Raw genomic sequence first — 25237 nt, 5'->3', positions numbered from 1 at the left:
ATTTATTGAATATAATAGCCTCCAGATAAAACATGAGCGTTTTAGCAGCCTCCTTATTCCAGGAATCTCACATCAGCCACAGGATAGAGCAGAGAATCCATACAGACCAACACAGCTCCCAAAGATGGCCGCTGGAACGCACCGCTCAACGTGCGCTCCACTCACCGGAAGTGACATCAGACGTACGGGGTATGGACCGGAAATGCGTCAATCTTTCTCCTGGTTGAACGCTGGAGCCTATTCGGATGGTGAAGAATTCTATAGAGTGGATGCTAAAGAGGGTTTAGGATCCCTTTAAAATTCCTTAAAGGCTTCTCACTCACCAAGTTCTGGTGAGTGCATTTGATGTACCTAAGTTGATCAATCAATCAACTTGGGTACAAACAGCCTGCCGGATTTCACATTCGATTATTGCTAGTGGTGTTTATAGCTTATACCAATAATGACTGTGTTGTCCCAGTAAGGATGGCCCCCCCACCAGGAGAACACAATAGCTCTGTGGGAGAGATTTACCTGTCAACACTGTCTGGTGCAGGAAAGAAATTTGCTTTGTCTATGGCCTGCCTAATAGCCATGCTACTGCAGATTAGAGTTAGATTATTATTATTAAAGGCTTACCTGTAGGTAAAAGGTGCAAAATAAAGTTTACTTCCACTTTAATAATGAACATTAGTACATATCAGTAGTAGCACTGCAATTGTCTACTGATTGCCATACATGACTTTGAATTTGCTATTACTTCATTGACATTAAAAAAAAAACAAAAAAAAACCTATTATCTGACTTCATAGTTTCACTAACATTGATATTTAAAGGGTAAGTCAACCCAGAAAATGATACTTCAATTACAGGAGAACTCTGCTTGGCTCAGTCACTCATTGGTTTTCTTTTTTACCTCAAGAGAGCTTCAATGATAATCTCTCAATTCTATATTTTTTATTTCTGTTTCTGGCCAACCTTTGTGGGTGTTCCTGCTTATCATTCTGCATTATCCATAAAATAAATACATTGAACATTCAAGTAGTTCAGGAGATAGGGACCCCATATGGCCATTCAGACTCAGTAGCAGAGATACTACCAGTGTATTCCAGATATAAGGTATAGATTAAATTGGAACCAAAAGCACTATATTAAAAGAAAAAAAAAACACATTGTTATACACTCACTGACCTGTTTATTAGGTACACCTGTTCAATTGTTTGGTAACACAAATTGCTAATCAGCCAATCACATGACAGCAACTCAATGCATTTAGGCATCTAGACGTACTGAAGACAACTTGCCAAAGTTCAAACCAAGCATCAGAATGGGAAAGAAAGGGGATTTAAGTGACTTTGAACGTGGAATGGTTGTTGGTGCCAGACGGGCTGGTCTGAGTATTTCAAAAACTGTTGATGACTGGGGTTTTCACGCACAACCACCTCTAGGGTTTACAGAGAAAAAGATGGTCCGAAAAAAAGAGAACATATCCAGTGAGCGGCAGTTATGTTGATGAAAATGCCTTGTTCATGTCAGAGGAGAATGGGCAAATTGGTCTGAGATGATAGAAAGGTAACAGTAACTCAAATAACCACTTGTTACAAGAAATTATAATCAGTTTCAGTGTATTCCCGAGGATGTGCGTGTGCACAAAATGCATTGAGTGGAGCCTACGTTCTGATGTCCTGATTCCCAGATCAGCAGCCATTTTGGCAGGTCCGGCGCAATTATTTGTTGATTTTCCACGCGGAAGATGTTTAAGGCTTGTTTTTAATGTAACTTTTTTAATATTAAATACTACACTATACATGATCCTTTGGGCTCCATGTGGTGAGCACTTCTCTTTAGGCTCCGGATTGTACGATCAGCATTATGGAGGAGTGAGAGACAGAGGTTCCCTATTTGTACTGCAGGCCTTCTGGTGAGTGCATGGTGGTAGGAGACCCTGCACTGCTTGGAATTATTTCATCATTATATTTACTGTCACTAGAAGGACTTGTTATATCACTGCATGTGGCACTTTAATGAGCACAATTTGTATTCTAATATAGATTTATAGTATTTTATTTATTTATTGATTTTGATAGTCACATATTTATATGTATATTGTGGATACAGGTTTCATGCACTGCACTGTTGAGGCTACAATTCACATAGGCTCACAATATAAGGTTGAAAAAACGTTGATGAGTCTCGATTTGCCATGGCCTACCTGAGTATTATTGCTGACCATGTCAGTCCCTTTATTACTACAGTGTACCCATCTTCTGATGGCTACTTCCAGCAGTATAATGCACCATGTCACAAAGCTTGTCATGTTTCACATGACTGTCATATGCCTTTAAGTGTTCTTTGTATTTTGTCTCTGCTCCTCCCTTTCCTCTGGTTTAGTTCTTGCTGTATAGATAGCCCCACCCCTTTATCCAGTAAGGCATTTCAGCTTCAAGACTCATGTCATAAAGCAGATCACATTATGATCTTTTGACCTATCCGATGTTCATTGTCGTAAGATTCTCTCAGTTTATGGAATAAACTTCACAAGATCTACAAGATGTCATGTGGATTGAGTCAATGCCTGTGTTATTTAACTAAGATCTCTATCTCATCACTGCTATATCATCATCAATGCTTAGATTGGAGAAACAGAACAGTCAAAAGATCAGTGAAATGTCTTCATAGGATCCTTGCTAGCTTTGGATACACAGTGAGATGTTATATGGACTGGATAAAGCAGCTAACAGAGTGCAGCCATTTCTACACAAGCCTGTACATGTCTGCAAGTATGTCTCAGCATAACACTCATCAGTGTCAGGACAAATTATTGATGTAAATGTCTTACAACTGCAAGTTTATACACTGCATCTGTATGTATTAGCACATGGCTTGTCTGTGAAATGTTAGAAAATTAAAGAAAACTTTTCTGCAACTATTGCCTAGGAAACCTGAGCTCACCCACAGAAAAATTGATACATTTCTCTGTAAACTTTCTATCAACCTCTCTCCTTACTAACATGATGTTTCAGGAAAGTAATATACAGTCCTGGGAAACTAATATACAACCACAATCAGAGCTTCATCCAGAGCAGGACTTGGATAAAAGAGAAAAATGCTTAATCAAACCAACCTGGAAGGTGCAAGAGAACCTTAATGCTGACGACAAGGAAGGATTGCTGTCTAATATTAATGACTTATGGTCTAATACTGTTAAATGCATGTCTGCTCTCTCCCAACAATCTCATGAGCCAATACAATCTCATGAGCCAGAGACAACAGTTCCAGACACTCAGTTGTATCTTATGTCTCTTCACACACATCTCCAGAACGTCAACTCCCTGTGACAGCAGCCAAACTACTCAATCAAAGTCTCTTCTCTGCACCTACTGTACCGCAAGACGATTTTCCCTTATATCCTTCAACACATCAGACTGCAGCATCTCAGTTAGCCGCAGGCATTGGTGTGTATTTAATAGACCTTATACATATATATAGTGCAGCGCTGTAATGTGATAAAATTAGTATAAATTCGTTCATAAAGTCTTTCTTGCAATAATAAAACCAAATATGTGCAGGCCTTCTCCTCATTAGGTGACTGGAATCAAATAGCAGAAATGCGCACTCACCGACCGCACATTTTAAATGCGCCTGTGTATGATATTATCCAGAAGACCAGCCAGGTATGCAGCTCCAGAAACCACACGGATCCTCCCTCTCCAACACTGACATCCGCCTTGGGTGTAGCAATACCTCCAGATCCAGAGGCCCTCTCGCCCCAAATGATAGGTAGACAGGGATCCCCCTTCTGGTTCCAGGTACCCCCAAGAATGGAAGATGTAAATCTGCAACCCTCCAACTGGAAATAAGCAGCATGAGAGCCCAGAGGGAGTGAAGGTCCACGTCTGTCGTGCCGGCTTGCTGTCTTTAATAGACCGTCCACCTTACTTACTTTGGCACCAACAGAGTACCTCCTAGCAAACGCACTACTCTACAAACTAACATGCCAATGGACTTTAAGACAGTTCCAGCATTGAATGCCTTAGCAGCAACATATGTTCTCAAGTCACTCCACGTAAGTCCACCAACCGTCACAACCAAATCTGTTCCACCTGCAGTCATGCACCCAAAATCTGAAAACACGGACATGTCACAGTTTGCTAAATGCATGCTCCGCAGAGAGCTTGTTAAGACAGGCCTCACCAAGTTTGGTGGCAAGCCTGAAAATTACAGAGGCTGGAAATCCACAATGAGTGACCTAGACATCAATGCCACAGAAGAATTAGATCTACTCATCAGATGGCTAGGTCCCCAGTCTACTGAATGCATCAAGAGGCTCAAAGCAGTTCATATTGACAACCCTGCTGCAGGCCTTAATGCTGCTTGGGGCAGACTTGAACATACCTTTGGCAGCCCAGAGGCCATTGAAGATGTTTTATTAAAAAGGTTGCAAAGCTTCCCAAGAATTTCTGTTAGCAACAATCTAAAATTTCAAGAACTCAGCGATGTTCTATTAGAGCTTCAACTTGCTAAGGCTGACATCAACTTACCTGGTCTCAGTTACCTTGATACCTCTCATGGCATCAAATCTATCATTCTCAAGCTACCATATGATTCCAGAAAGATGGGCAGCGCTTGGATCAAAGTATAAGGAAGTACATAGGGTTGCCTTTCCTCCTTTTTCCTACTTCTGCGAGTTCATCAAAAAAATTGCAGACTCTAAGAATGACCCAAGTTTCTCATATGGGGACTGTAACCTTCTCAGTACACGCTCTCCAAGACCTACAAACACACATATGTCGCACAGAGACCATAAAGGTCCAGCGTTAGTGAAAAGGACCAATGTTCTACCTTCGCCTGCTACAGTTCTTGAAAAGACTGATCAAAATAAGAAAACTGATGACCCAAATCGCCAATGTCCAATACATAACAAACCACATCCCCTTAAGAAATGTATCGGCTTCAGAAAGAAAACCCTCCAAGAACGTAAGAAACTTTTGAAGAAATTTGGGGTTTGCTAAAAATGCTTGGCCTCCACAGAACACTTTGCAAAGGACTGTAAAGCGATCACCAAATGTATAGAGTGTGAAAGTGATGACCATGTGCAAGCTCTTCATCAATATTTGCACAACACTACTACGCTCACAATCTTCCTGAGGCAAAGCAAGGCGGGGAGCGCCCAGATCAAGCAGCACCTACCACCTCAGTGGTCTCTACATGTACAGAGATCTGTGAAGAAGGATTCTGCGACAAATCCTGGGCAAAGATATGCTTGGTCCATGTATAACCCAAAAGGTCAACCTGAAAAGGCCATAAGACTGTATACTATTCTGGATGATCAGAGTAACAGATCTCTTGCAAGAACTCAGTTTTTTGAACTGTTGAACATAACTGGAGATGCTCTGCCTTATACTCTAAGCACTTGTTCTGGCACTACAGAAGTCTTAGGTAGAAGAACCAGTGGTCTTGTAGTTACTCCTCTGAATGACAATGTGGAAATATCTTTGCCCACTATCACTGAGTGCAACCAGATTCCAAACACCAAAGAGGAGTTCCCTACTCCTGAAGCTGCTTTTCACCATTCTCACTTAAAGCACATAGCCAACCAAATACCAGTCCTCGATGAAAGTGCTGATATCCTGCTATTACTCGGTCGAGACATTCTAAGGGTGCACAAAGTTTGTCACCAAATCAACAGTCGACACAATGCACCATATACTCAGCGTTTGGATCTAGGATGGGTCATCATAGGCAATGTCTGCCTACACAAGGAGAGGAGGTCCTACTCAGTCTTTTCCTTTAAAACACATGCCCTGTCAAATAGACAAACTTGTTCTGCACAACGACTACATAAATATATTGTGAAAGAAAGACTGTTTGAAAAAGGTGCACAACGGCCCATCATACAAGACAAAAAGAAAGCTCTTAATCTCTGGGATGACAACATCGGCAACACAGTGTTTGAGGTAACCACTAAAGACAATGAGTTGGCAGCCACAATAGAAGACAAAGAATTCTTGAAAACCATGAGTAAAGAGTTCTACCAAGATGATTCCAACAGTTGGGTAGCACCTCTACCATTTCGTACCCCAAGAAAGAGACTACCAAACAACAGGGTACATGCAGAATCACTAATTCTTTAAATCGCAGTTTGAACCAGAAGCCTGAGATGAAAAAGCACTTTGTGGACTTTATGCAGAAGGTGTTTGAGAGAGATCATGCTGAGCCTGCACCTCCTCTTCCGGAAAGAGAAGAATGTTGGTATCTACCAGGTTTTGGTGTCTACCATCCTCGCAAGCCTGATCAGATTAGGGTGGTCTTTGACTCAAGTGCTCATCATGAAAGTGTCTACCTCATTGACAATCTTCTCACTGGGCCTAATCTGAACAACAATCTCATAGGAGTTTTGCTTCGCTTCAGACAAGAGCCAATTGCTGTTATGGCTGACATTCAGCAGATGTTCCACTGTTTCATCGTTCGTGAAGACTACAGAAACTTCCTCAAGTTCCAATGGTACAGCAATAATAATGTCAATGATGAAGTCATAGACTACCGAATGAAGGTACATGTTTTCGGTAACAGTCCTTGTCCTGCTGTAGCAATTTATGGACTGAGGAAAACAGCTCAAGAGGGTGAGAAAGAATTTGGATCTGATGCAAGACAGTTCTTCGAAAGGAATTTCTATGTAGACGACGGACTCAAATCTCTGCCCAATGAAGAAGAAGCTATTGACCTTCTTACTAGAACCCAGAACATGCTTGCCACTGCAAACCTCAGACTTCACAAAATCATCTCTAACAGCGACAAGGTCATGACAGCCTTTTCTTCTGATGACCATGCTGTCAGTGTGAAGAAATTCCAACTAGGATCTGACCTGTTACACAACGCAGTCTCGGATTGCTTTGGAATGTTAAACAAGACACATTCACATTTCAAAAATCAGCCTGTGACAAGCCCTTCACAAAGCGAGGAGTTTTGTCTACAGTGAACAGCATTTATGATCCCTTAGGTTTCATTCCACCTCTCACCATTCAGGGTAAGATACTGCTGAGACAACTTACTTCCGAAAGCTCAGACTGGGATACCCCCTAACCCAAGGAAAAACAACAAAGGTGGGAATCCTGGAAACAGTCTCTAAAAGCATTAGAATAACTCTAGATACCATGCTCTTACACCCAAGCATCCTTAAAGAATGCCACCAAAAGAGAGATTCAGGCAGGTCTTCTCTGATGCATCCAACGAAGCCATTACTGCGGTGGCTTATCTTCGCGCTACGGATCCCAGCGGTGAAGTGGGTGTAGGATTTATCATGGGCAAGACAAAAGCTCACACAAAAACCTGCACATACTACTCCAAGGCTCGAGCTTTGTGCAAAATAGTGCTAGGATATATACTAAATAATGCTAGGATATATACACAATCGCACAAGTCAGTTCTACGTGTATGTCGGCAACAGAGTGGAACACATAAGGAAGTTCTCTATGCCTGAACAATGGCACTATGTTCCCACTAGCCTCAACCCTGCTGACTGCAGCAGTCGTGCAGTACCTACTACTGCATTTAGGGACACATCTTGGCTATATCCACCATGAAAGAAGGTTCTGCACACCTTTACTTCAGGCCTATAAAGGAACTAGTACTTCTTTTGCCCAAAGAGGAAGACAAGTCATCAACCTGATTTAAAGGGAGGTAATAAGGAATAGTGCATGTTGCTGCCTTCCCCTCTGAATATGGATTTCCATCTCTCAGCATGGACTTTCGAGACCAACATCTGCAAGTATTATGCTAAATGTTTGCATTGTTTTCCTTTGTTCTTCCTTTCCTTCTTGTTTTGCAGATGTTCTTGGAAAGAATCTTCATTACTTATATTGGACTTGAACTAAAGTTTGTTATATCAGAAATCATAGATTTCGACGGGGAGTGTCATGTTTCACATGACTGTCTTATGTATTTACGTGTTCTTTGGATTTTGTCTCTGCTCCTTCCTTTCCTCTGGTTTAGTTCTTGCTGTATAGATAGCCCACCCCTTTTCCCAGTAAGGCATTTCAGCTTCAAGCCTCATGTCATGAAGCAGATCACATTTATTTATTTATTTCAGGAACTTATATAGCGCCGTCCATTTACGCAGCGCTTTACACACACACACATATATATATTGTACATTCACATCAGTCCCTCAAGGGGCGTACAATCTAAGATCCCTAACTCACATTCATACATACACATACTAGGGTCAATTTAGACAGGAGCCAATTAACCTACCAGCATGTCTTTGGAGTCTTTAGACCTATCCAATGTTCACTGTTGTAAGATTCTCTCAGTTTATGGAATAAACTTCCCAAGATCTACAATATGTCATCTGGATTGAGTCACTGCCTGTGTTATTCAACTAAGATTGGCATTATCGCTATTTCATCACAACTGTAAGTTACAGAGATCACACTTTCAATGCTTAGATTGGAGAGACAGAACAAAGGTCAAATAATCTCGCACTGGTTTCTTGAACATGTCAGTAAGGTTCACTGTACTCCAATGGCCTCCACAATCACCAGATCTCAATCCAATAGAGCACCTTTTGGATGTGGTGGAATGGGAGATTCACACCATGGATATGCACCCGACAAATCTGCAACAATTGCATGATGCCATCATGTGAATATGGACCAAAATCTTTGAGGAATGTTTCCAATATTGAATCTATGCTACAAATAATTAAGCAGTTCTTAAAGCAAAAGAGGGTCCAACCCGGGAAAATAACCAAACTTCTATGATCTACCCTGTACATGCCTCATGTCCCACGCAGAAGGCTGTTCTATTTACACCTGTATCATATTGATGTGTGTCACTGCTAACAGGATTTGAGGCCACCCCACCCCCTGCTTATATGTCTAGTGAATTCCCCTTGTATAGGATCAGGGCAGTAGGTTACTAAAATCAGGCTGCCCTTCCTAAGCATAAACAGTCTGTTCTTTAGCACGCTGAATCCCCTATTAAGACTGGTGCAGGCAATGCAGGGACAAGACCATTTAGCGCCAAAGGCGAAGATGCCATACGGTGCCCCCCCAGTGTATGAGCATTGAGTGTCAGCAAACCCGCCCCCCCCCAAACAAAAAAAGAAACATTCAAGCACTAATCTTTACACTTACCTACTAAGCAAAAATTCCACTTGCAAGTCAAAATTCTCCCTCAACAGAAAATTACCCTTTTCCAGTACAAATCCCCCTCCCAACTCAAATCCACTCCCTACCCAAATCTCCCCTCCTAGAACACATCCTCTACCCCTCAAATTTCCCATGAGCATAAATTATTATTATTATTATACAGTATTTATAAAGCGCCAATAGTTCACTCAACGCTGTACATTACAAAGGGGGACAGAACATGTGACAGAACAATACCAATGCAATGCAAAACATGAGGGGATCGAGGGCCCTGCTCTTTCGAGCTTACAATCTAGAAATCCTCTTCCTCCTTTAAATCCAGCCCCCCCCCCCACAAGACCTCCAAAATCCACTCTCCTAGCACTAATCCTGCCCCCAATTTCCCCTGCTAGCATAAATCCTCCCAATCCTCCCTATTAGCACATATCCACCCACCCCCCAAATCCCTCTAACAAAAATCCATTCTAGTACAAATCCCCCTCTGATTAAAAGGAGGGAGTTAGGGGGTCTGGGTGAAACCTTGACACCTCAGACTCACAGGAAGTGGGTTTATTCATGCTGGACGTCATGCAACCTTTGAAGACAAAGCTTAGCTGGTTCAGTGACCAGGTGAGTTTGCAGAGGACAGCAGTAGAGATAGGATGAGTATAGCAGTCGGAGCTGCGGTTTTATTTTTAGGCTGTACTGGGTCTGGTTTGTTTCAATTTATACCCAAGCTCGACAGCGAATCTCCAGCATCTACCAAATACTAAAATATCACTTTTGGGATGACTGACCCTTTATTCCTGGGCATATCTGAGATTTATGTTATGTATTACTCTTTCACAGACTCTGACACCGCAGTAGGTTGCACATCATCCTCATTGTTTACAGTGTATTGTGGGTCACATACCAGGCACTGAAGCATTCTGAGTGGGGACCAGAAGAAAACAGTTCCTCACTGCAGATCTTCCCCTTCCAGAACCAAGTTCTAAGTCCAGGCCCTTTGGTGAAATCTATATAAAGAAAAAAAAATATTTTGAGTCCAAAAAGTGAGCACACATGAAGATTTTCACAGGGATGTTAGTACTTTGTTAGCATAAGGGCCTGTTTTTGTATGCTTTGGGCTTGTGTTGATATCATCAGTTTGATATCAGTCTGAGATGCTTCTGAAATAATTCACAATGCATTGACAGGTGCATTTGACCTGCAGCTGACTTCCTTTTGACCTGTTTCAAACAGGTTTTGCACTCCCATAGACTTGTATGGGAATACAAAAATCTGTCTGACACAAAGAAAAGCACATTGACATAGAATTTTAGTGTTTTAAAAGATATGTTCACCTTTCAGAATGTTCCATCTGTATTTAGGGTGGAACATGTTCCAGCTCCTGCAGCCTCTCCCTCATCCCCTCCTTCCCTGTGACAGGCCAGGGATCTTCTCCCCACACCCACTGTCAAAATTCAAAAACAGCAAGGATGTGCAGGGCTCCGCCCACAGCTGCGTCACTCATTCACAGTTTCCTGTGAATGGATAGACTACAACTACTGTCAGACACCACGGTTAACAGCTTGTAGTTCTGAATGAACTGTGAGAGCGATAATGAACACTTTGGCAGTTCATTCACAAACCCTGCAGCTTTCCACAGACAGCCGGTAAGAAGAAAGCTGTAGAGCTTGTCTGCAGAAGCCTGACACCGCGCCTCTGATCCACTGATTACAAGTGCAATGCTTTTCAGACTCCTGCAGGAAAACATAATAAATGCACATTTTTGTCTGCAAAAATATGTACATTTATCATTTTTTCCTATAAGATAAACGTATCCTTTAATTATACATGTCTCCAACAATGATATCATATATCAATGGTTTGCTTATTTCAGAACTTAAAGAAGGCTGCCACTTTCTGAGTACTTCACTTGGCATTGTCAGTGCCTCAGATGGAACCAGAGCTCAGACTCAATTCACGTGCTAAAAAAAAAAAATACACGTAGAGTGGTAAAACAGGTCACTCCATCATCTAAATTTGTGCCACTGCCATTTTTAAGCAGGAAAATGCTGAGTATTTCATGGATAGTTTTTATGCAGAGTGCCTGCTCTCTCCGCTACTATCTAGACATAGATCCCCCACCAGGCAGAAAATGCAAAATATTCTTCACTTCCTTTATACTTCGAAGAGATAACAGTTCTATCAGCAATACTCAGCAGTGCCATACAAATGGCAGGGAGGAAAACAGAGGAATAGACCTAACCGTTTAATGACTTGGATGGGAGGGAGGACCAGATTTATTGGTTCATTTCCTGTCCCAGGTGCAACCAGTAAATGAGATCAATGTGAGGGAAATCACCTAGAGTGTATCAGCAAAACACAATTGCTAAAAAAAAGTAAAAAAAAAAAAAAAAAACACTCTCTTTACATCTGCAATAATTACTTCCTTTTCAGATGAGACCAATCACCAGACCCGGATGGAACACAATGACCATAACCTGAAAAATTCTAAACAGCCCCAAAAAATGTTTGGGTAGACTTCTCTTTTAAAGTGTTACTAAACCCAGAACCCTGCATTCACTATATCTGGTCTTCCACAGTACACGGAACATGGAAATGCAATTATTTTAGTAAATATAAACTACTAAATACCTTTTCTCATCAGCAGTATTTCTAGCAGTGTACAGCCGTGCACTGGTTAAAGCTTGCAGGAGGAATTTTCATTTTCCTCTGACTGTCCTATGAGGCTGCATGACCCATGACCCTCTGCCTGGACAGTGCTGATTTGGTGCAGAACACATGCACCCTCCAAAGAACAAAAAAACCCTATCTAGCCATACACACTAAACTGAGCATGTGTAGAGTGCCTGCTAGGGATCTGTACCATCAACAGATGGGATTGGGATCTGTGGAAGGAGAGGTTAAGAGAAGACAGGATCAAACATCCTTTTTACACAATTGAGAGGATTAACCCCTTAGGTTCCACAGTGAGTATAACAATCATGCTCTGCTGCATATACAGACTGATTTTACTGTTGTGGGTTTGGGAACACTTTAAGTAACATAAAATTACATTAATGTACTGTACTAAAGTAGGGCTCTTTATACCTATTGCCAACCTTACACCCCCCACACACACACACGCACTGCACTGCTCCTTTAGTGTCTACAGTTACAGGAAAGATCTAGGCAGCCAAAAGTCAAGGTAACTTGCTACACTTAGGGGATGCCAGCTTAGGTAACATCCTCACCCTGCCTCAAGGTAAGATTTCTCTTTAAATTAAAAAACACAAAACAATAATAATTAGGCAATAAAATGTGATACTGAGGCAGTACCAGCTGGGCATAAAGTAAAATACTACATTATATTCCTGAAGGTAATGTAGCAGCTCACAGAAGTTTATATATGAGTACAAGTGTCATATAATCACTGTTGCCCCCAAAGCTAGACATCTGACCTATAACTCACGATGCATCTCTGCATAGGGCCAAGCCATACAGAAGAGGTTCAGAAATGTAATGCACGTTACACTCACCTTTGCCTCTTTGGAAGTGCTCTTATTGCCCATGTCAGGGGTGGTTGTCATGCCACTGTTGTACCCTGATGTTGGTCCTGAGGACAGACTGAGACTAGAATTGGTAAATAAAGTGCTGGTGCTTACAAGTGTCTTCATTTTGGTATCCTCCTAAAAAGTAATACATATCATTTTATTTCCATTGTTTACTGATATGTTTCTGTAATGATATCCTATATCATGTTCCAAGCTGATCTCCGGGAAGAAACAAATGCTGTGTTTAATAGACAGACATATGGGTTGGTTCTTCGATTCTCACCTTCTGCAAAGAGCTCTGCAGCAGACGTCTCTTCTCTAGCTCTGCCCTCTCACGTAACTTGTCTCTTGCTCTAGCAATCTCAGTCCTGGCCTCTTCCCGAGCCTTCTGGTAATCCTTCAGCATCGCTTCAATCTCTGAGGGACACTGAGCTGCCCTTCTCTTTGGTTCCTGAATTCTAAGATACAGTTAAGACATTACTAATTCTGTTGCCGCTGTGATGTGCATGTTTGTCTGTTGATGCCAGGGCTAAGGATTTTGTAAAAGTAACGATAACCTTTGTTCATGTATCAGCACAATGACTGCATCAATACAATCATTTCCATCATGACTAAAGCTTATCAAATGTTTCAAACTTTTGTACAATATACACTAATGATGTGACTTTTAAACAGGTCAGGCTTCTTTTGGTGAGAGCTAATCAATGCCATACCTGGTGCTATCCACAACGTCTCTTCTCAGCTGCTGCAGGTATTCTCTGCGCCGGCTGGGCGAATCAGAGTCTCTTAATGATGACAGCGATGTTTGTGAGGCACTCAGCTGTTTCTGAGGGCTGAGGCTGCGGCTCCTCCTAAAACTCTGCAATCTCTCTTCTCTTTCCTTGCGTAAATTTTCTATCACTTTCATGTGCCTTGAGGGACAGTGATGGAAAGAGGTATTAGGAAATGAATGTTTCATCTGCTAATAATGTACATCCTGTACCTGCATATTCCTAGCTGGTAAAGTGGGAGTAAACTTGTACCTACAGGTGAGCTTATAATAAAAATTACCTGTAGGTACGAGGAATATCTCCTAAACATGCACCGTTTAGGAGATAATCAGTGTCCCTGCAGCTGATGACATCTCCAATGCATGCGCCCTGGAGGAAAGGCCGTTCCTTCAGAGCTCTGTGCTGCGGCCGAGACGCCTGCCTGCATGTGCAAAAGTGATGTCATCGCGGCTTTGCCAATCAAGTGGCTAGAGCCCCTGAACCCGGAACGAAGACCAGGTGAAGATGGAAGCCCTGTCAGTGGTGACAGCGCTCCGCTAGAGGGCTTCGTAACTAAGGTAAGTCTTTCATAATGACATTACCTTGCAGGGAGAATTTTTTTTTTTTTCATTAAAAGTTTACTACTGCTTTAATACTTTCTATATAAATAAAAGGGAGTAATGAATGACAAGCTTTTACTGCTGACCTCCTGAAAATGATATTTGTCTGTCATGCTATATAGCTTTAATCCAGAACCCATATAGAGATCAAAAGTTGTTACCTTACTTGCTGCCAACATTTGTTTGGCGTCGGTGACCTAGAAAGTACTGGAGTCAGAATCAGAAAGGTACCCCAGCAACTAGCATTTTCAGGTGGAATGACATGCCATCTATTTCCCTTGGACACATGACAAACATAACAGCAAACGTGGCAATAAAGTAAAAAAGGCTTAACACAACTGTGCATATTGTAATATTCCTGAATTCCTGTAAAGATGTGTGCTTATATATATATATATATATATGTATATTCATTCAGCTTCTTATGTATGAGACTGCTCAACCCCTTAAAGATCAATTTTAACAGTTATTTTGTAGTTTATTAATTTGGCTTTACTTTGACTGTAATTATTATTATTTTTTTAATAAAAGGGGGCTTTGTTAACCACTTCTCCACCACACTATAGACGATATACGGCTACAATGCGGCTCTCCAGTTCTGGGAGGACATCCCTGGAAGTCCTCCCATGTGCATGCAGTAGGAGAGCTCTGTGACCACAGTGTGCCCTGGACACTGGGAATCACAGATCGGGGTAAAGGGCCAAGCACAGCGGCCCTTTACCATGTGATCAGTTGTGTCCAATCACAACTGTCACAGTGTACACAGACTCAATTGATTTGCCAGCTATCGGCTTTCCTTTCATCATACAGAGACCGCGTGTGAGGGAGGAAGAGCCAGATCTGAGAGGGGCACAGTGAGTACAGTATTTTAAAGTGCTACACAGCGCCCTGATCATCAGAGCAGCCTCATCAGTGCTTCCTCATCAGTGCAGCCTCATCAGTGCACAACAGTAAAGAGGAAAAATTATTTAATTCGATTTTTCAAAGTGTCCGGTATTGAGGTGGTTAAAGTAAGTTTACCTAAAACAAAAAAACAGCACAAAACATATTACTTCCCTTCGGTGAGATGTGCTTGTACAGCTAAAGCCTCCTGTTGCTGATATCTTCCTCCTCCAATGCCCCCCAACCCATCGCTGTAATCTTTCAGTGTGGCGGGAGTTAATAGAACTAAGGAGCTGTGACAAGCATGAATGAACCTATAAATGGAGGGGACAGAACTACCAATCTTAAGCCCAACCCCATTTATAGATCCTGTACCATTCATGGAAGCTGTAGTAATGGCTTCTATGAATGCAGGAGTTGGGTGGAAAGGGTGTGCATATTCAGGCACTCTTGATGAGTGCTCATCACAACCCCTTGCTTCTATTAAATCCTACCCGGTACCGGTAGGGGTGGGAGGCATTGAAGATTTTGGAGAATGGACAATGCAGCAGCACTGAAGGTAAGTAATGTCCTTTGTGCATTTTTTTTGGGGGGGCTTTAAGATTTGACTTTTGTGAAAGTGATGCATGAAACTGCTTCTTACCTTGCATATAACTGTTTCTTTATTGAAACCTGATCTTGACTTTCCATCTTTCCTGTCTGTATCACTCTCAGTAGTGCATCAGTTTCTCCAATTCCATAGCTGAGCTTGGCTTCTGCTAGCTGTACAGTAAGGGGCTGTGGATTCATTTCCAAGTGTACTGCAGACATGACCTCTGCACGTTCCCGCTGCAGTTTCTCAATCTCACGAGATCGGCTTTCCATCGCTTCCTGAGACATATAGGTTGGGCTCTGTTTCATATTCAAATTGGGGTAACTCATTGTCAACTGTTCATTTCTCTGTGAGCTACCTTGAACTCCAGACCAATTGCTGAACTTATTATGAAGAGGCAGATCCTGCAAACTGTAATGATGTAATCTGTGACTGTTTGCCAATGTGGGCTCTTGACCTAGAAGAATGTCAGTATTGCATTCACTCTCCACTACAGAGGAGCCATCATCCTGCAGTTGCAAGTCAAACCCACTTACTTGGGAAGGTGAATATTGGTAGTTTTCATTTTTTACATATGAATTACGTGATGTTATGGTACTACTAGCAAAATCATTCTCACCAGTACCATATACTGTCTGTGTAGTTCTTTTTAGAGACTGCGCGTGCCTGTCCAACACAGGATGTGCTATCTGACAGAGATTTTCAAGTGATTGTGGGCGTTCCCAAGGTGGCAAAGCAGTAAAAATGGCTTCAGTTACTTTTTTGGGTTGAGTGGATCTAAAATTGTCTTTTTGATCTTCCTTGTCTCCATACCCTGAAATCTCAGAGTTACTACTAAATTGGTTGGTAATGGGAGAGTGTTTGTTTTGCAGAATGCAGTTTTCACTCTTGTATCTCTGAACTTTATGTGTTGCTATTCTTCTTTTAGGTGATTCTCTGAGAGAGCTACAATGTACAACTTCAAATTTATTTTCTTTATTTCCCTGACCAAATGAAAAAATGCTTTCGCTGTCGGTTTCTGTTTGAGAACCGGTGACTTCTAGCTTACAATTTTCTTGTTCTCTCCTTTTCCTATGCCAAGATACTTTCTCAAAGTTTTGTTCACTAGAATGATTTTCAAGTTCAAGTTTATTAAAAGGCTTCTTGCTTGCTCTTAGTGTTAGAATTGGTGATGAAGCTCTATCAACCATCAGAGTGTTTCCTTGAATTGCAGTGTGGCATCTCAGAGTTTGAAATTCGGATGAAGGACTATTTGCTACAGCAGAAGTATCTTCGGAGTTTTTATTCAAAATGGATGACACAAGAGAACTTGTAGGTGAAGAAAGTGGAAAAGTGCTAGCAGACAGGAACGGGACAGATGCTCGTACATGTGGTGATTTAGACATCCCATGATCTGCTGGTTTAGCAGGCACATATCGATGTAAGTTTGGAAGGCTTTGTGTCCTAACATTTGTTATTTGACCACTACTCTGTGCCCCTGTTAAATGAGTGTTGTCTGGTATATAAGTTGATGAATCAGCTCCAACTACCTTTACAATAACACTTATTTCTGAGGGGCTTAGAAAACTGTTATTTTCTTTGCTATAGTTCTGTGCGATATCTGTTTTTGTCTTATCTGTCTGAATACCTTTGTCTTCATAAGTTTGAGTAAAAGAGTCTTTGACTGATTTTTTCACAAGTGACTCTGCACTATCTTTTTGTAACTTAATAGCATCAAGTGGGAAATTTTCAGAGTGATGTTGAGACAAATTTCCCAGTAGCTCTGAGGTTTCTTGTAACAGCTGTGATAAATGAATGGACATGCTCTGCACATTGGACCAAGAAACTGGTTTCTGGTTCTTCATTTTTCGTGAGGATAACACATCTGTGCTACTTCTTTGGTGCTTGGTGGTCCTACGATATCTAGGCTTAGTGTGTGTTCTGTGTTCATAAGATATTCTTTGGTCATTTTCATTACAAGTCTCTGACTCTGAAGTATAAAGAATCATTATTTCATCTAGCTGGGAACAGTCTTCAAATCTTACTTGTGACCCAGTTGCCCCAACAAATTCTGTATCATTTCTTGTGTGTACAGCAACAGTTTCATCCAGTAGGTGATCTTGAAAACCATCAAGTGAATTTAAATCAGGTCTGGAATCATTTCCTCCAAAACTGCTGATTGTGCTGGATGCTGGTTTAGCATTTGCATAGGAACTAAGATGTGAATTAAAAGGAGAACTATGAGAATTGAGCCCTTCATCAACACTAGAGCACCTTATTAATTTATCAGCTGCGGCTTGAAACTTACTGCAAGATACATCACGGGCACTGTTAAATGAGAAGTTCCTCCACCCAGCCCTAGGACTAACTTCCTGCTGCCAAGAGTGCACAAAGGGGTTAATGTCACTTGAGGAAAAGTGAAGACCTTCTGTATTCTCACCCATTTCTCCTACTGATGTCTGTGTTTGTTGTGATGAGTCATGAAATAAACTGCTGGGGAGTGTAGATGGTACTTTACTGGGAACGCAGTCTTTATTATCAGTACCTTCATCCCCAAAATGTGTATGCCCAGCAATGCTTTCCTGGGCATTTACAAAACAGTTTGGAGACTGACAGTGATCAGTAATACAATTTATTTTACAGTGTGCTACATTATGTGGTGTCCAATCCTTTGATTCCATATTTGAATGGATTTCTTCATTACACACAGTCTGGATGCCAGAACCTAATCTTTGTGGAGAAGATTCATATCTTAGGCTGGAGGCTGATTCATCAGAAGAGAACTTTGAAGATTCAGTCAACTCTGATTTAGCAAGAGCCATGGTAGGTGATAAACATACACACAGTGTATGGGTAGAACAAGAACAGTAAGCTTTGTTAGACATGGTACAAGTTGACATGTCTATTTTGGAAATTACAGCGTGAGAAATGTCACCAGGGACACATGTGTGATTAGCACCATACATTTCTGATTTGCCTTCATTTAATAATGAAAGACTCTCCGGTGATCTGATTTTCAAACTTGTGAGGCCACTTGAGGCTAAAGAACTGGATGTTTCGGTGTCATCTTCTCCTGAGGAAATCTCAGCAGATCCATTTATCTCTGAAGGACATTCTCCACTGTCTGCTTCAGTCACACAAACATTGTTTCCAATTCCTTCATTTTTTCTAATTCTGTATTCCATTGTTAAAGCTGGATCAGTTAGTTCTAATGCACAAGTTGATATGACGTTTACTCCATGGGGGTCCAGCACTTCTATAGGTTGAGGTGTGTTTTTATCCATTATCAAACCTAATTTTGAGTTAGGATTATGTTGCCATTTCTTAGTGGTGGAAATAGACACTTCACACATATGACCTAAGCCAGGGTCTACACTTCCTTTCTCCATTGGTTCAATGTCTTGACATGGTCCAAAACTGGATGGCTGACAACTTGGAGATATTTCACTAATTTGGTGTGTTTCTTGGCTTTGAGAAAATTGATACTGACATTTATTTGAATCTTTCTGGATACATTTTAACAGTTCATTTGATTTTGAAATACACTTAGAAGAGTTATCAAATGGTGCAGCAGCTGGCAAAGTGCAGACATTTGTAGAATAAGTTAAACAAGGGTAAGCAGATTCAGATTTGCAAGTAGTATTTTCAGGGTTTTGTGACGAGATAACCTTAGTTTTGTCTTCTAATTCTTCCTTTGCTGAAGACCTTTCATTTTTTTGCATAATCGTATTCTTACTTGGAAGTTTGTTTAGTGTTTGTTGTGCAGGCAAGTTTTCCTCTTGCACTTTGACGCTGAAGTTTTGCTCTTTGGTTTGGCAACTTTCCCTTCCTACATTATGGTGTATTTGATTGCTCTTCTCCTCAAATCTTTCTTGAAGATTTCCCTGTCTCCCAGAAGCCCTACCAAAAGAAATTATGCCATCTGTTTCAGCCAAGGAATGAACATCAGAGTGAAAACCATGCGGTAGCTTGGGTGCCGATATTGTAGAACCTTCCTGTGTGCTTTCATTCTTTGTGACATATGTTCCTGTTCCATGTGGGATACCAAGTTCTGATTCCTCATTTTTTGGTTTAAAAAAATTACTTCCTTCTTTACACTTCAACATCCTGAAAGACCTCAATGCCTGATTTTCACCCTTGACATCTTCTACCATTCTTTTCAAGCCAAGTGAACATTGTGAGCCAAAGTGCGATTGTTCTAGCTCAGAAGTGTTTGGTAAACTTTCTGTATTTTTATAATGAGTGTTTACAGCTTTAGCCCTCCTACATTGGGATTCAAAAACATGTTCACTTTGCATTATAGCTTCATAATAAGGAAGAATCTGATATGCACTTCCAAAGTTTTGTGTTAAGGGTGGCACAACACAGTAATGGTTCTCTTGCATATTATTTATAACATCACACAAAGAGTCATTAGAATTGGATTGCTCATTATTTCCAGTAACAGTGTCTACGATAGGTTTCTGAAGACATCTTCCTAAAGTTGTAGAATCCTCAGTGGTTGATACAGGATTATCAGGTTTAACATTTAAAGCACCTTTGCCATAATCTGTATTATCATTTTCATCTATGTCATGCTTTAACTTAGTCTGTTTATTAATTAAATATGAATCTTCAGGTTTTCTCTTTGAAGCACCATATTTGCCATCATCTCTATCATCATTGGTATTCTCAGAATTTCCATGGGTTTTCTCTTTCTGTGAACATTTACTTTCAGATGTCACCTTTCCTATTCTTAGTTCTGTTAAGGCCTGCAGCTTCTGATCGGCAATTTCATTGCAAAAATTTTCAGCATCTTCACTATCACTTTTATTACAAAACAATGGATCTGTGTGGGTTGAAATGATCCCTGAGGCTTGGTCATTTTTATTGCTATTAAACAATTGTGAACTTTTCGTATCTGTGTGGATGGCTTGTCCTGGAGGACATATATCTTTTTGGTGTTCAAAATTTGATTTACAATAGTCTATATCATCTTTACAATTAAGGATATCACTAGTAAAATGTGGTCTCAGGGGTTTTGCATTCAACACATACACCTGCTGGGTGTCTTCAGACAAAGATTGTAAATTCTGCATTCCCTCTTCTGGTAATATCCCTGTCTCTTTCCAGGATTTTGTTTGAATGAGGGCCTCATCACATGAACTGTAAGTTAAAACATATTGTGTATTATTGAGACTGGATAACGGCCCTGTATTATCTTCACAAGAACCCAAAGATTCTCCCTGTTCATTACTATTTATGTCAAGAATATTATGTTGAATTACACAAGTCTTGTCGGAAAGTGCAGTTTCTGAATGTTTCAACAGGAGATCACTAGGATGTTTACTAAAGCAACCATTTACTCTGCTTTCCTTATGTTTAGGGCTGTTGTACTCAGAAATATTTCCACCAGGTAATGTACTCAACCTTGGTAGTAAGTGCTCAGTAGAAGGAAGGTCATTGAGGTTTATTACTGGAGAATTTCTGGTGACTTCCATATCAGCCTCTGGTGATGTGCAGGAAAGAAAAGAGGGTAAGCCACTAAGAACCAAATTACTTTTTGTGTCCTTGTGGCTGTTGCCACACCCATATTCAGTTCTAGAAGCAGGAGAATCACCAATACCAAGGTTTTCAATATGCGGCGCTAAATTTATTGTTTCACTCTGATCAACAGACATTGTGTGATTTATATTTTTCACAACTGACAGTGGTTGGTTGGCCATTAGAACTGATGTGCTAATATCAGCATTGTCAACAGCTTTAGTTTTGCACAGCCCATCATTAATTATTATTTGAAGGGGGTCAGCTACTTTATTTTTATAGATATTATATTTATCAGGTAAATGTTGTTCTGTATCCAGCTTGCACTCTCTGTTCTCATTTAGATCTACAACTGCACTGTATGTTGTCACTTGTGATTCCAAATCGGTGGTCTCAAGGCCACTATGAATTTGTCTGTCCTCTGCTTGCAGCACAATTGTAGTGCCTGTCACCTTTTTTGGGATTTTTTCACTCTCTAAACTATTAGAATGTAAAATTCCAAATCTTTTATATTCTGGACAGTTATCACTAAGAACTGTAGTTTGTTTATTCATATAGTCAGTTTGCAAATATGATAACCCTACTTGTGTTACATTTTGATCAAAGGTTTTCATAGTGGCATCAGTATGGTCAGGACTTTCACCATTCTCCTGGGTTAAATGTAAAACAAACATCTCTCTAGGTTTACATTCTTCATCAGAAATATCAGATGCCAAATCGTTAGAGATGTGTTTTGAGTGGAAATTTTGCTTCATATCCTGGTTTGCACTTTTTAAGGCTACTGTGCTTCCAGCTGTATTTAAATTTAAAGTATTCGTTGATATAGAAAGATTTTTATTACACTCTGTCAGTTTTTCTTCTGCATTATTCCCTTTTTCAATACTCGCTTTAATATTTACTTCCTTTGGTTCTATAGATTCATGGCTGTCTGTTTCTACAGAAATTCCGAGACCTTTCTTAGTATCAGTTTTCAAAGAAACTGTGACATCGTTATTGCTGACTTGATCTGTTGTTGTCGGTTCCAAAAATGGTTGTAGTATTTTATTTGCAACAGTTTTGGTAAAAGCAATGGGCTCCAGAGCTACATTCTTTTTGTCTAGCAAGGATTTCTGAGTATTTTTCTCACTCTCCATGAAATTGTTTGATAAGTCTGGAAAATCAGAAAAATCTTCTGAGGTATTGAAGTCACCTAAATGTCTAATGGCACAATCATTGTCAATATTAATACATTCATTAATAGGCTTCTGGTTTTCAAGACATTTTACTTTGATATGACTAGTGCTTGGTTGATTTCCCTCAACATCTAGAACTTGACAGTGCTGTGTGTTCAATTCTTCTGGTATGTCAGGGGATGCCTTAGGTTTGCTTTCAATAACAATATTTTTAGTAGATACTTCTGTCCCTTCATTGTGTGTGAAGTCTGAATCTGTTTTAGCAGCCTTATTGTCAAGACAGGAAAAGTCTTCATGAAGAGCATCCACAGCAGGTTCTACAGTACATTTGTCATTTGGTAATCCATGCAAAGTGTAGTCACTATTAAAAACAGGTGGACTAAGGTGAATTTGATGGGATTTTGCATCAGGAACATTCAAAGGTATTGTTGAGGTATCTCTGTATCCCATGGTAGCTTCGTCATTTATCTTAAGGTAAAATGAGGGACTTCTTTCTAGAGCTGTATTTTCTCCAGGAGTTGTGATGTCTATATTATTCTGATCATTGTCATTCATATTTAAACACCTAGGACTCTGGAGCTTCCAGAAGATCTCTGCTGGTAATTCTTCAGACGAATCCACATCTGGCACTTCATCTGCATCAGCCAAACTGTCTAGAGAAAAACTTTTTGAGAATCCAGTAGTAACTGACCCAGTTGTAACTAAAGGAAATGAGTTGTGATCTTCTGTTAAACTTTTAGAAGTGTCAGAATGAGTCCCAATTGTCTTGTATCTGTTATATCTTCGTTTATTATGCCTATCCTTTTTGTTTTCTCTTTCCACCAATGAGTCCTGTGACATCTGGCTGTCCTCACTGTCTGAATCCCTCTGGTTATATTTCTGCCTCTCTTTATCTTCCTGTTTCATTTGTTCATTTAAGGCACTGGCATATGCAGAAGACAGAGAATCTACAGAATAGTAGCTTTCACTATCAGAAAAGTCACTGTTATCATCTTCTTTCCAACGTTCAAGTCTTTGTATATTAGATTTCAAAAGTCCCCTATTGAGTCTCTCCGTGCTCATCCACCTCCTCTCAGTTACATGGGGATCTTCATGATGATGTTTGACCTTGGAAATGTTGTCAACAGAAGATGATATCTTATTAGTCCCATTAATTGGTTTTGTTTTATTAGTTGGTGTTGACATTGCCATGTTTCTTCTTACTGTTTTCGCTGGTGGAATCTTTCCTGGGCCAGTTGAACTCTGAATATTTCTGGCATATTTTTCTGGTGGCGATTTTATACCCTCACTTTTTGCTGCCAGTTTGTTTTTCTCCAACACTGTGTTTTTTCTAGATATAACTGCAATAGGTTGTGACTGACTTTTAGTTGCTTTTAATTTTGTGTCCTTGGTTCCAGTATTTACAGGAGCTCGTATATTTCTTTTCTTTGGTGGCTCAGTAGAACAGCTTGATAGTCCTTTTGATCTACCACCAGCTTTATCCATTTTTTGACGTTTTTTACTCATTTGTGGATCACTTGGAAAAAGTGTAGCACCAGAGTTGCTGTAACTGATAAGCAAGTTAATGGTTCTCTTTTCTGCTTGTTGACTTGCAGATTCTACAATGGATGGTTCACTGTCCACTTCATCACCGCTGCCACCATTGGGTGAGGTTTTAACAAGACAATCTATCGACACAGCTCGTAGGGGCTTTTTCTTTTCACAGGTTTTGAATTTTTGTACCAGCTCACTTTTACATTTTTTTTTTATGAGAGCACTAAAGGAAAGAATAAAATTAGTTTCACTTGGTTAGGAGCTATAAAAACAATAAAAAATATTCCAGACACATATAAAAAGGTAGTAGACAGATCTCAACAGAATAGGCATAAAATAGGAATTTTGACTAACCTGTAAATTTCTTATCTTGGAGTACAGTACAGGACACAAGATTCTATTCATAGACTATGGGTTATATGCTGCTACCTTGAGTGCACACTTGCAAAAACCTTTGCTAGGGTCACCCCTAAAGCATACCAATATAACCCTACCCACTCCATGAGGCCCCAGTTTTAACAAACAATAAGGAGTGATAAAGGCACAGAGAGAAGGGCCCATTGTCAGGGAGCGAGGAGCCAGACACACAAGGAGGTGCGATTAAAGGTAGGTTTATTTACACAGAAACAAGGCAAAAGTCTATGCAAGTCCGACAGCAACAGCGGATGATTTGGTAGGACAGACGTTCTCCTGCCAAGGTCGTCTTTCAGGATAATCAAGTCGAGAACCAGCGGGAATCGTAGCCAAAGCCGGGGACAGAAGCCAGGAAGAATGGTCGCCAGAGCCGGGATCAGAAGCCAGGAGGAATGGTCGCCAGAGCCGAGGTCAGAAGCCAGGAAGAATGGTCGCCAGAGCCGAGGTCAGAAGCCAGGAAGAATGGTCGCCAGAGCCGAGGTCAGAAGCCAGGAAGAATGGTTGCCAGAGCCGAGGTCAGAAGCCAGGAGGAGTCTTAGCCAAAGCCAAGTCGGTATCCAGGAGAGCAAAGAGTTAACCAAACAGGAGCTTGCTGCTGTGCAACAGACAGGACACGAATGCAATGGACAGCTGCAAACAGCAGACTTAAATGTGATAAGCCGCCACCTCCTGGGAGGAGCCGCAGAGGGCTGAAAGCATAAAGGATCCCACAATGCTTTGCAGACCTAAGATGGATGCCAGCACATGGAGCAGCACAAGCCCTGAGGAAAGGTAGGACCTTGATACCCATGTCCTGTACAGTACTCCAAGATAAAGAATTTACAGATAAGCTAAAGTTCCTGTTTTCATATTCATACAGCACAGGGCACAGGACTGGTATATACTATGGGACTTACGTAGAGATGGGAAATCCTAGAAGGAAAGGGGAAAAAAACCACTTCATAAAATTACACAATACCTTAATTTATAGAAAAACTACACCTGAAAATCAGGAGAAAACTGAGCAAGCTCTTGCAAGAGCAATATTTGCTTCTGAATCAGCATTGTCAATAACTGAAAATGCATATTGGCAGAAAGCTTTTTGACGACCATCATACTGTTTGCCAAGCAGAAATTCCTTGACA

General features: G+C 40.7%; 1 protein-coding gene across 3 annotated transcripts in view; it reads right to left on the bottom strand.

The window, feature by feature from the left end:
• STARD9 (StAR related lipid transfer domain containing 9) overlaps positions 1 to 25237 on the bottom strand; it is a 252204-nt gene that overhangs the window by 51610 nt on the left and 175357 nt on the right. For all 3 annotated transcript variants that reach the window (XM_089686880.1, XM_089686878.1, XM_089686879.1), the window contains exons 23-27: positions 15544 to 23922; positions 13363 to 13560; positions 12933 to 13107; positions 12635 to 12784; positions 10024 to 10126 (exon numbers count right to left, since the gene is read on the bottom strand). In XM_089686880.1, the coding sequence (XP_089543006.1) occupies positions 10024 to 10126; positions 12635 to 12784; positions 12933 to 13107; positions 13363 to 13560; positions 15544 to 23922 (9005 nt within the window). The remainder of the gene's footprint in view (positions 1 to 10023; positions 10127 to 12634; positions 12785 to 12932; positions 13108 to 13362; positions 13561 to 15543; positions 23923 to 25237) is intronic.

The sequence above is a fragment of the Staurois parvus genome, unplaced genomic scaffold, assembly GCF_062004578.1.
Source record: "Staurois parvus isolate SC_StPar_1 unplaced genomic scaffold, SC_StPar_1.0 ptg000414l, whole genome shotgun sequence".
NCBI lineage: Eukaryota > Metazoa > Chordata > Amphibia > Anura > Ranidae > Staurois > Staurois parvus.
The sequence above is the reverse complement of the archived record's forward strand: the minus strand, read 5'-3'. Positions and strand labels throughout refer to the sequence as shown.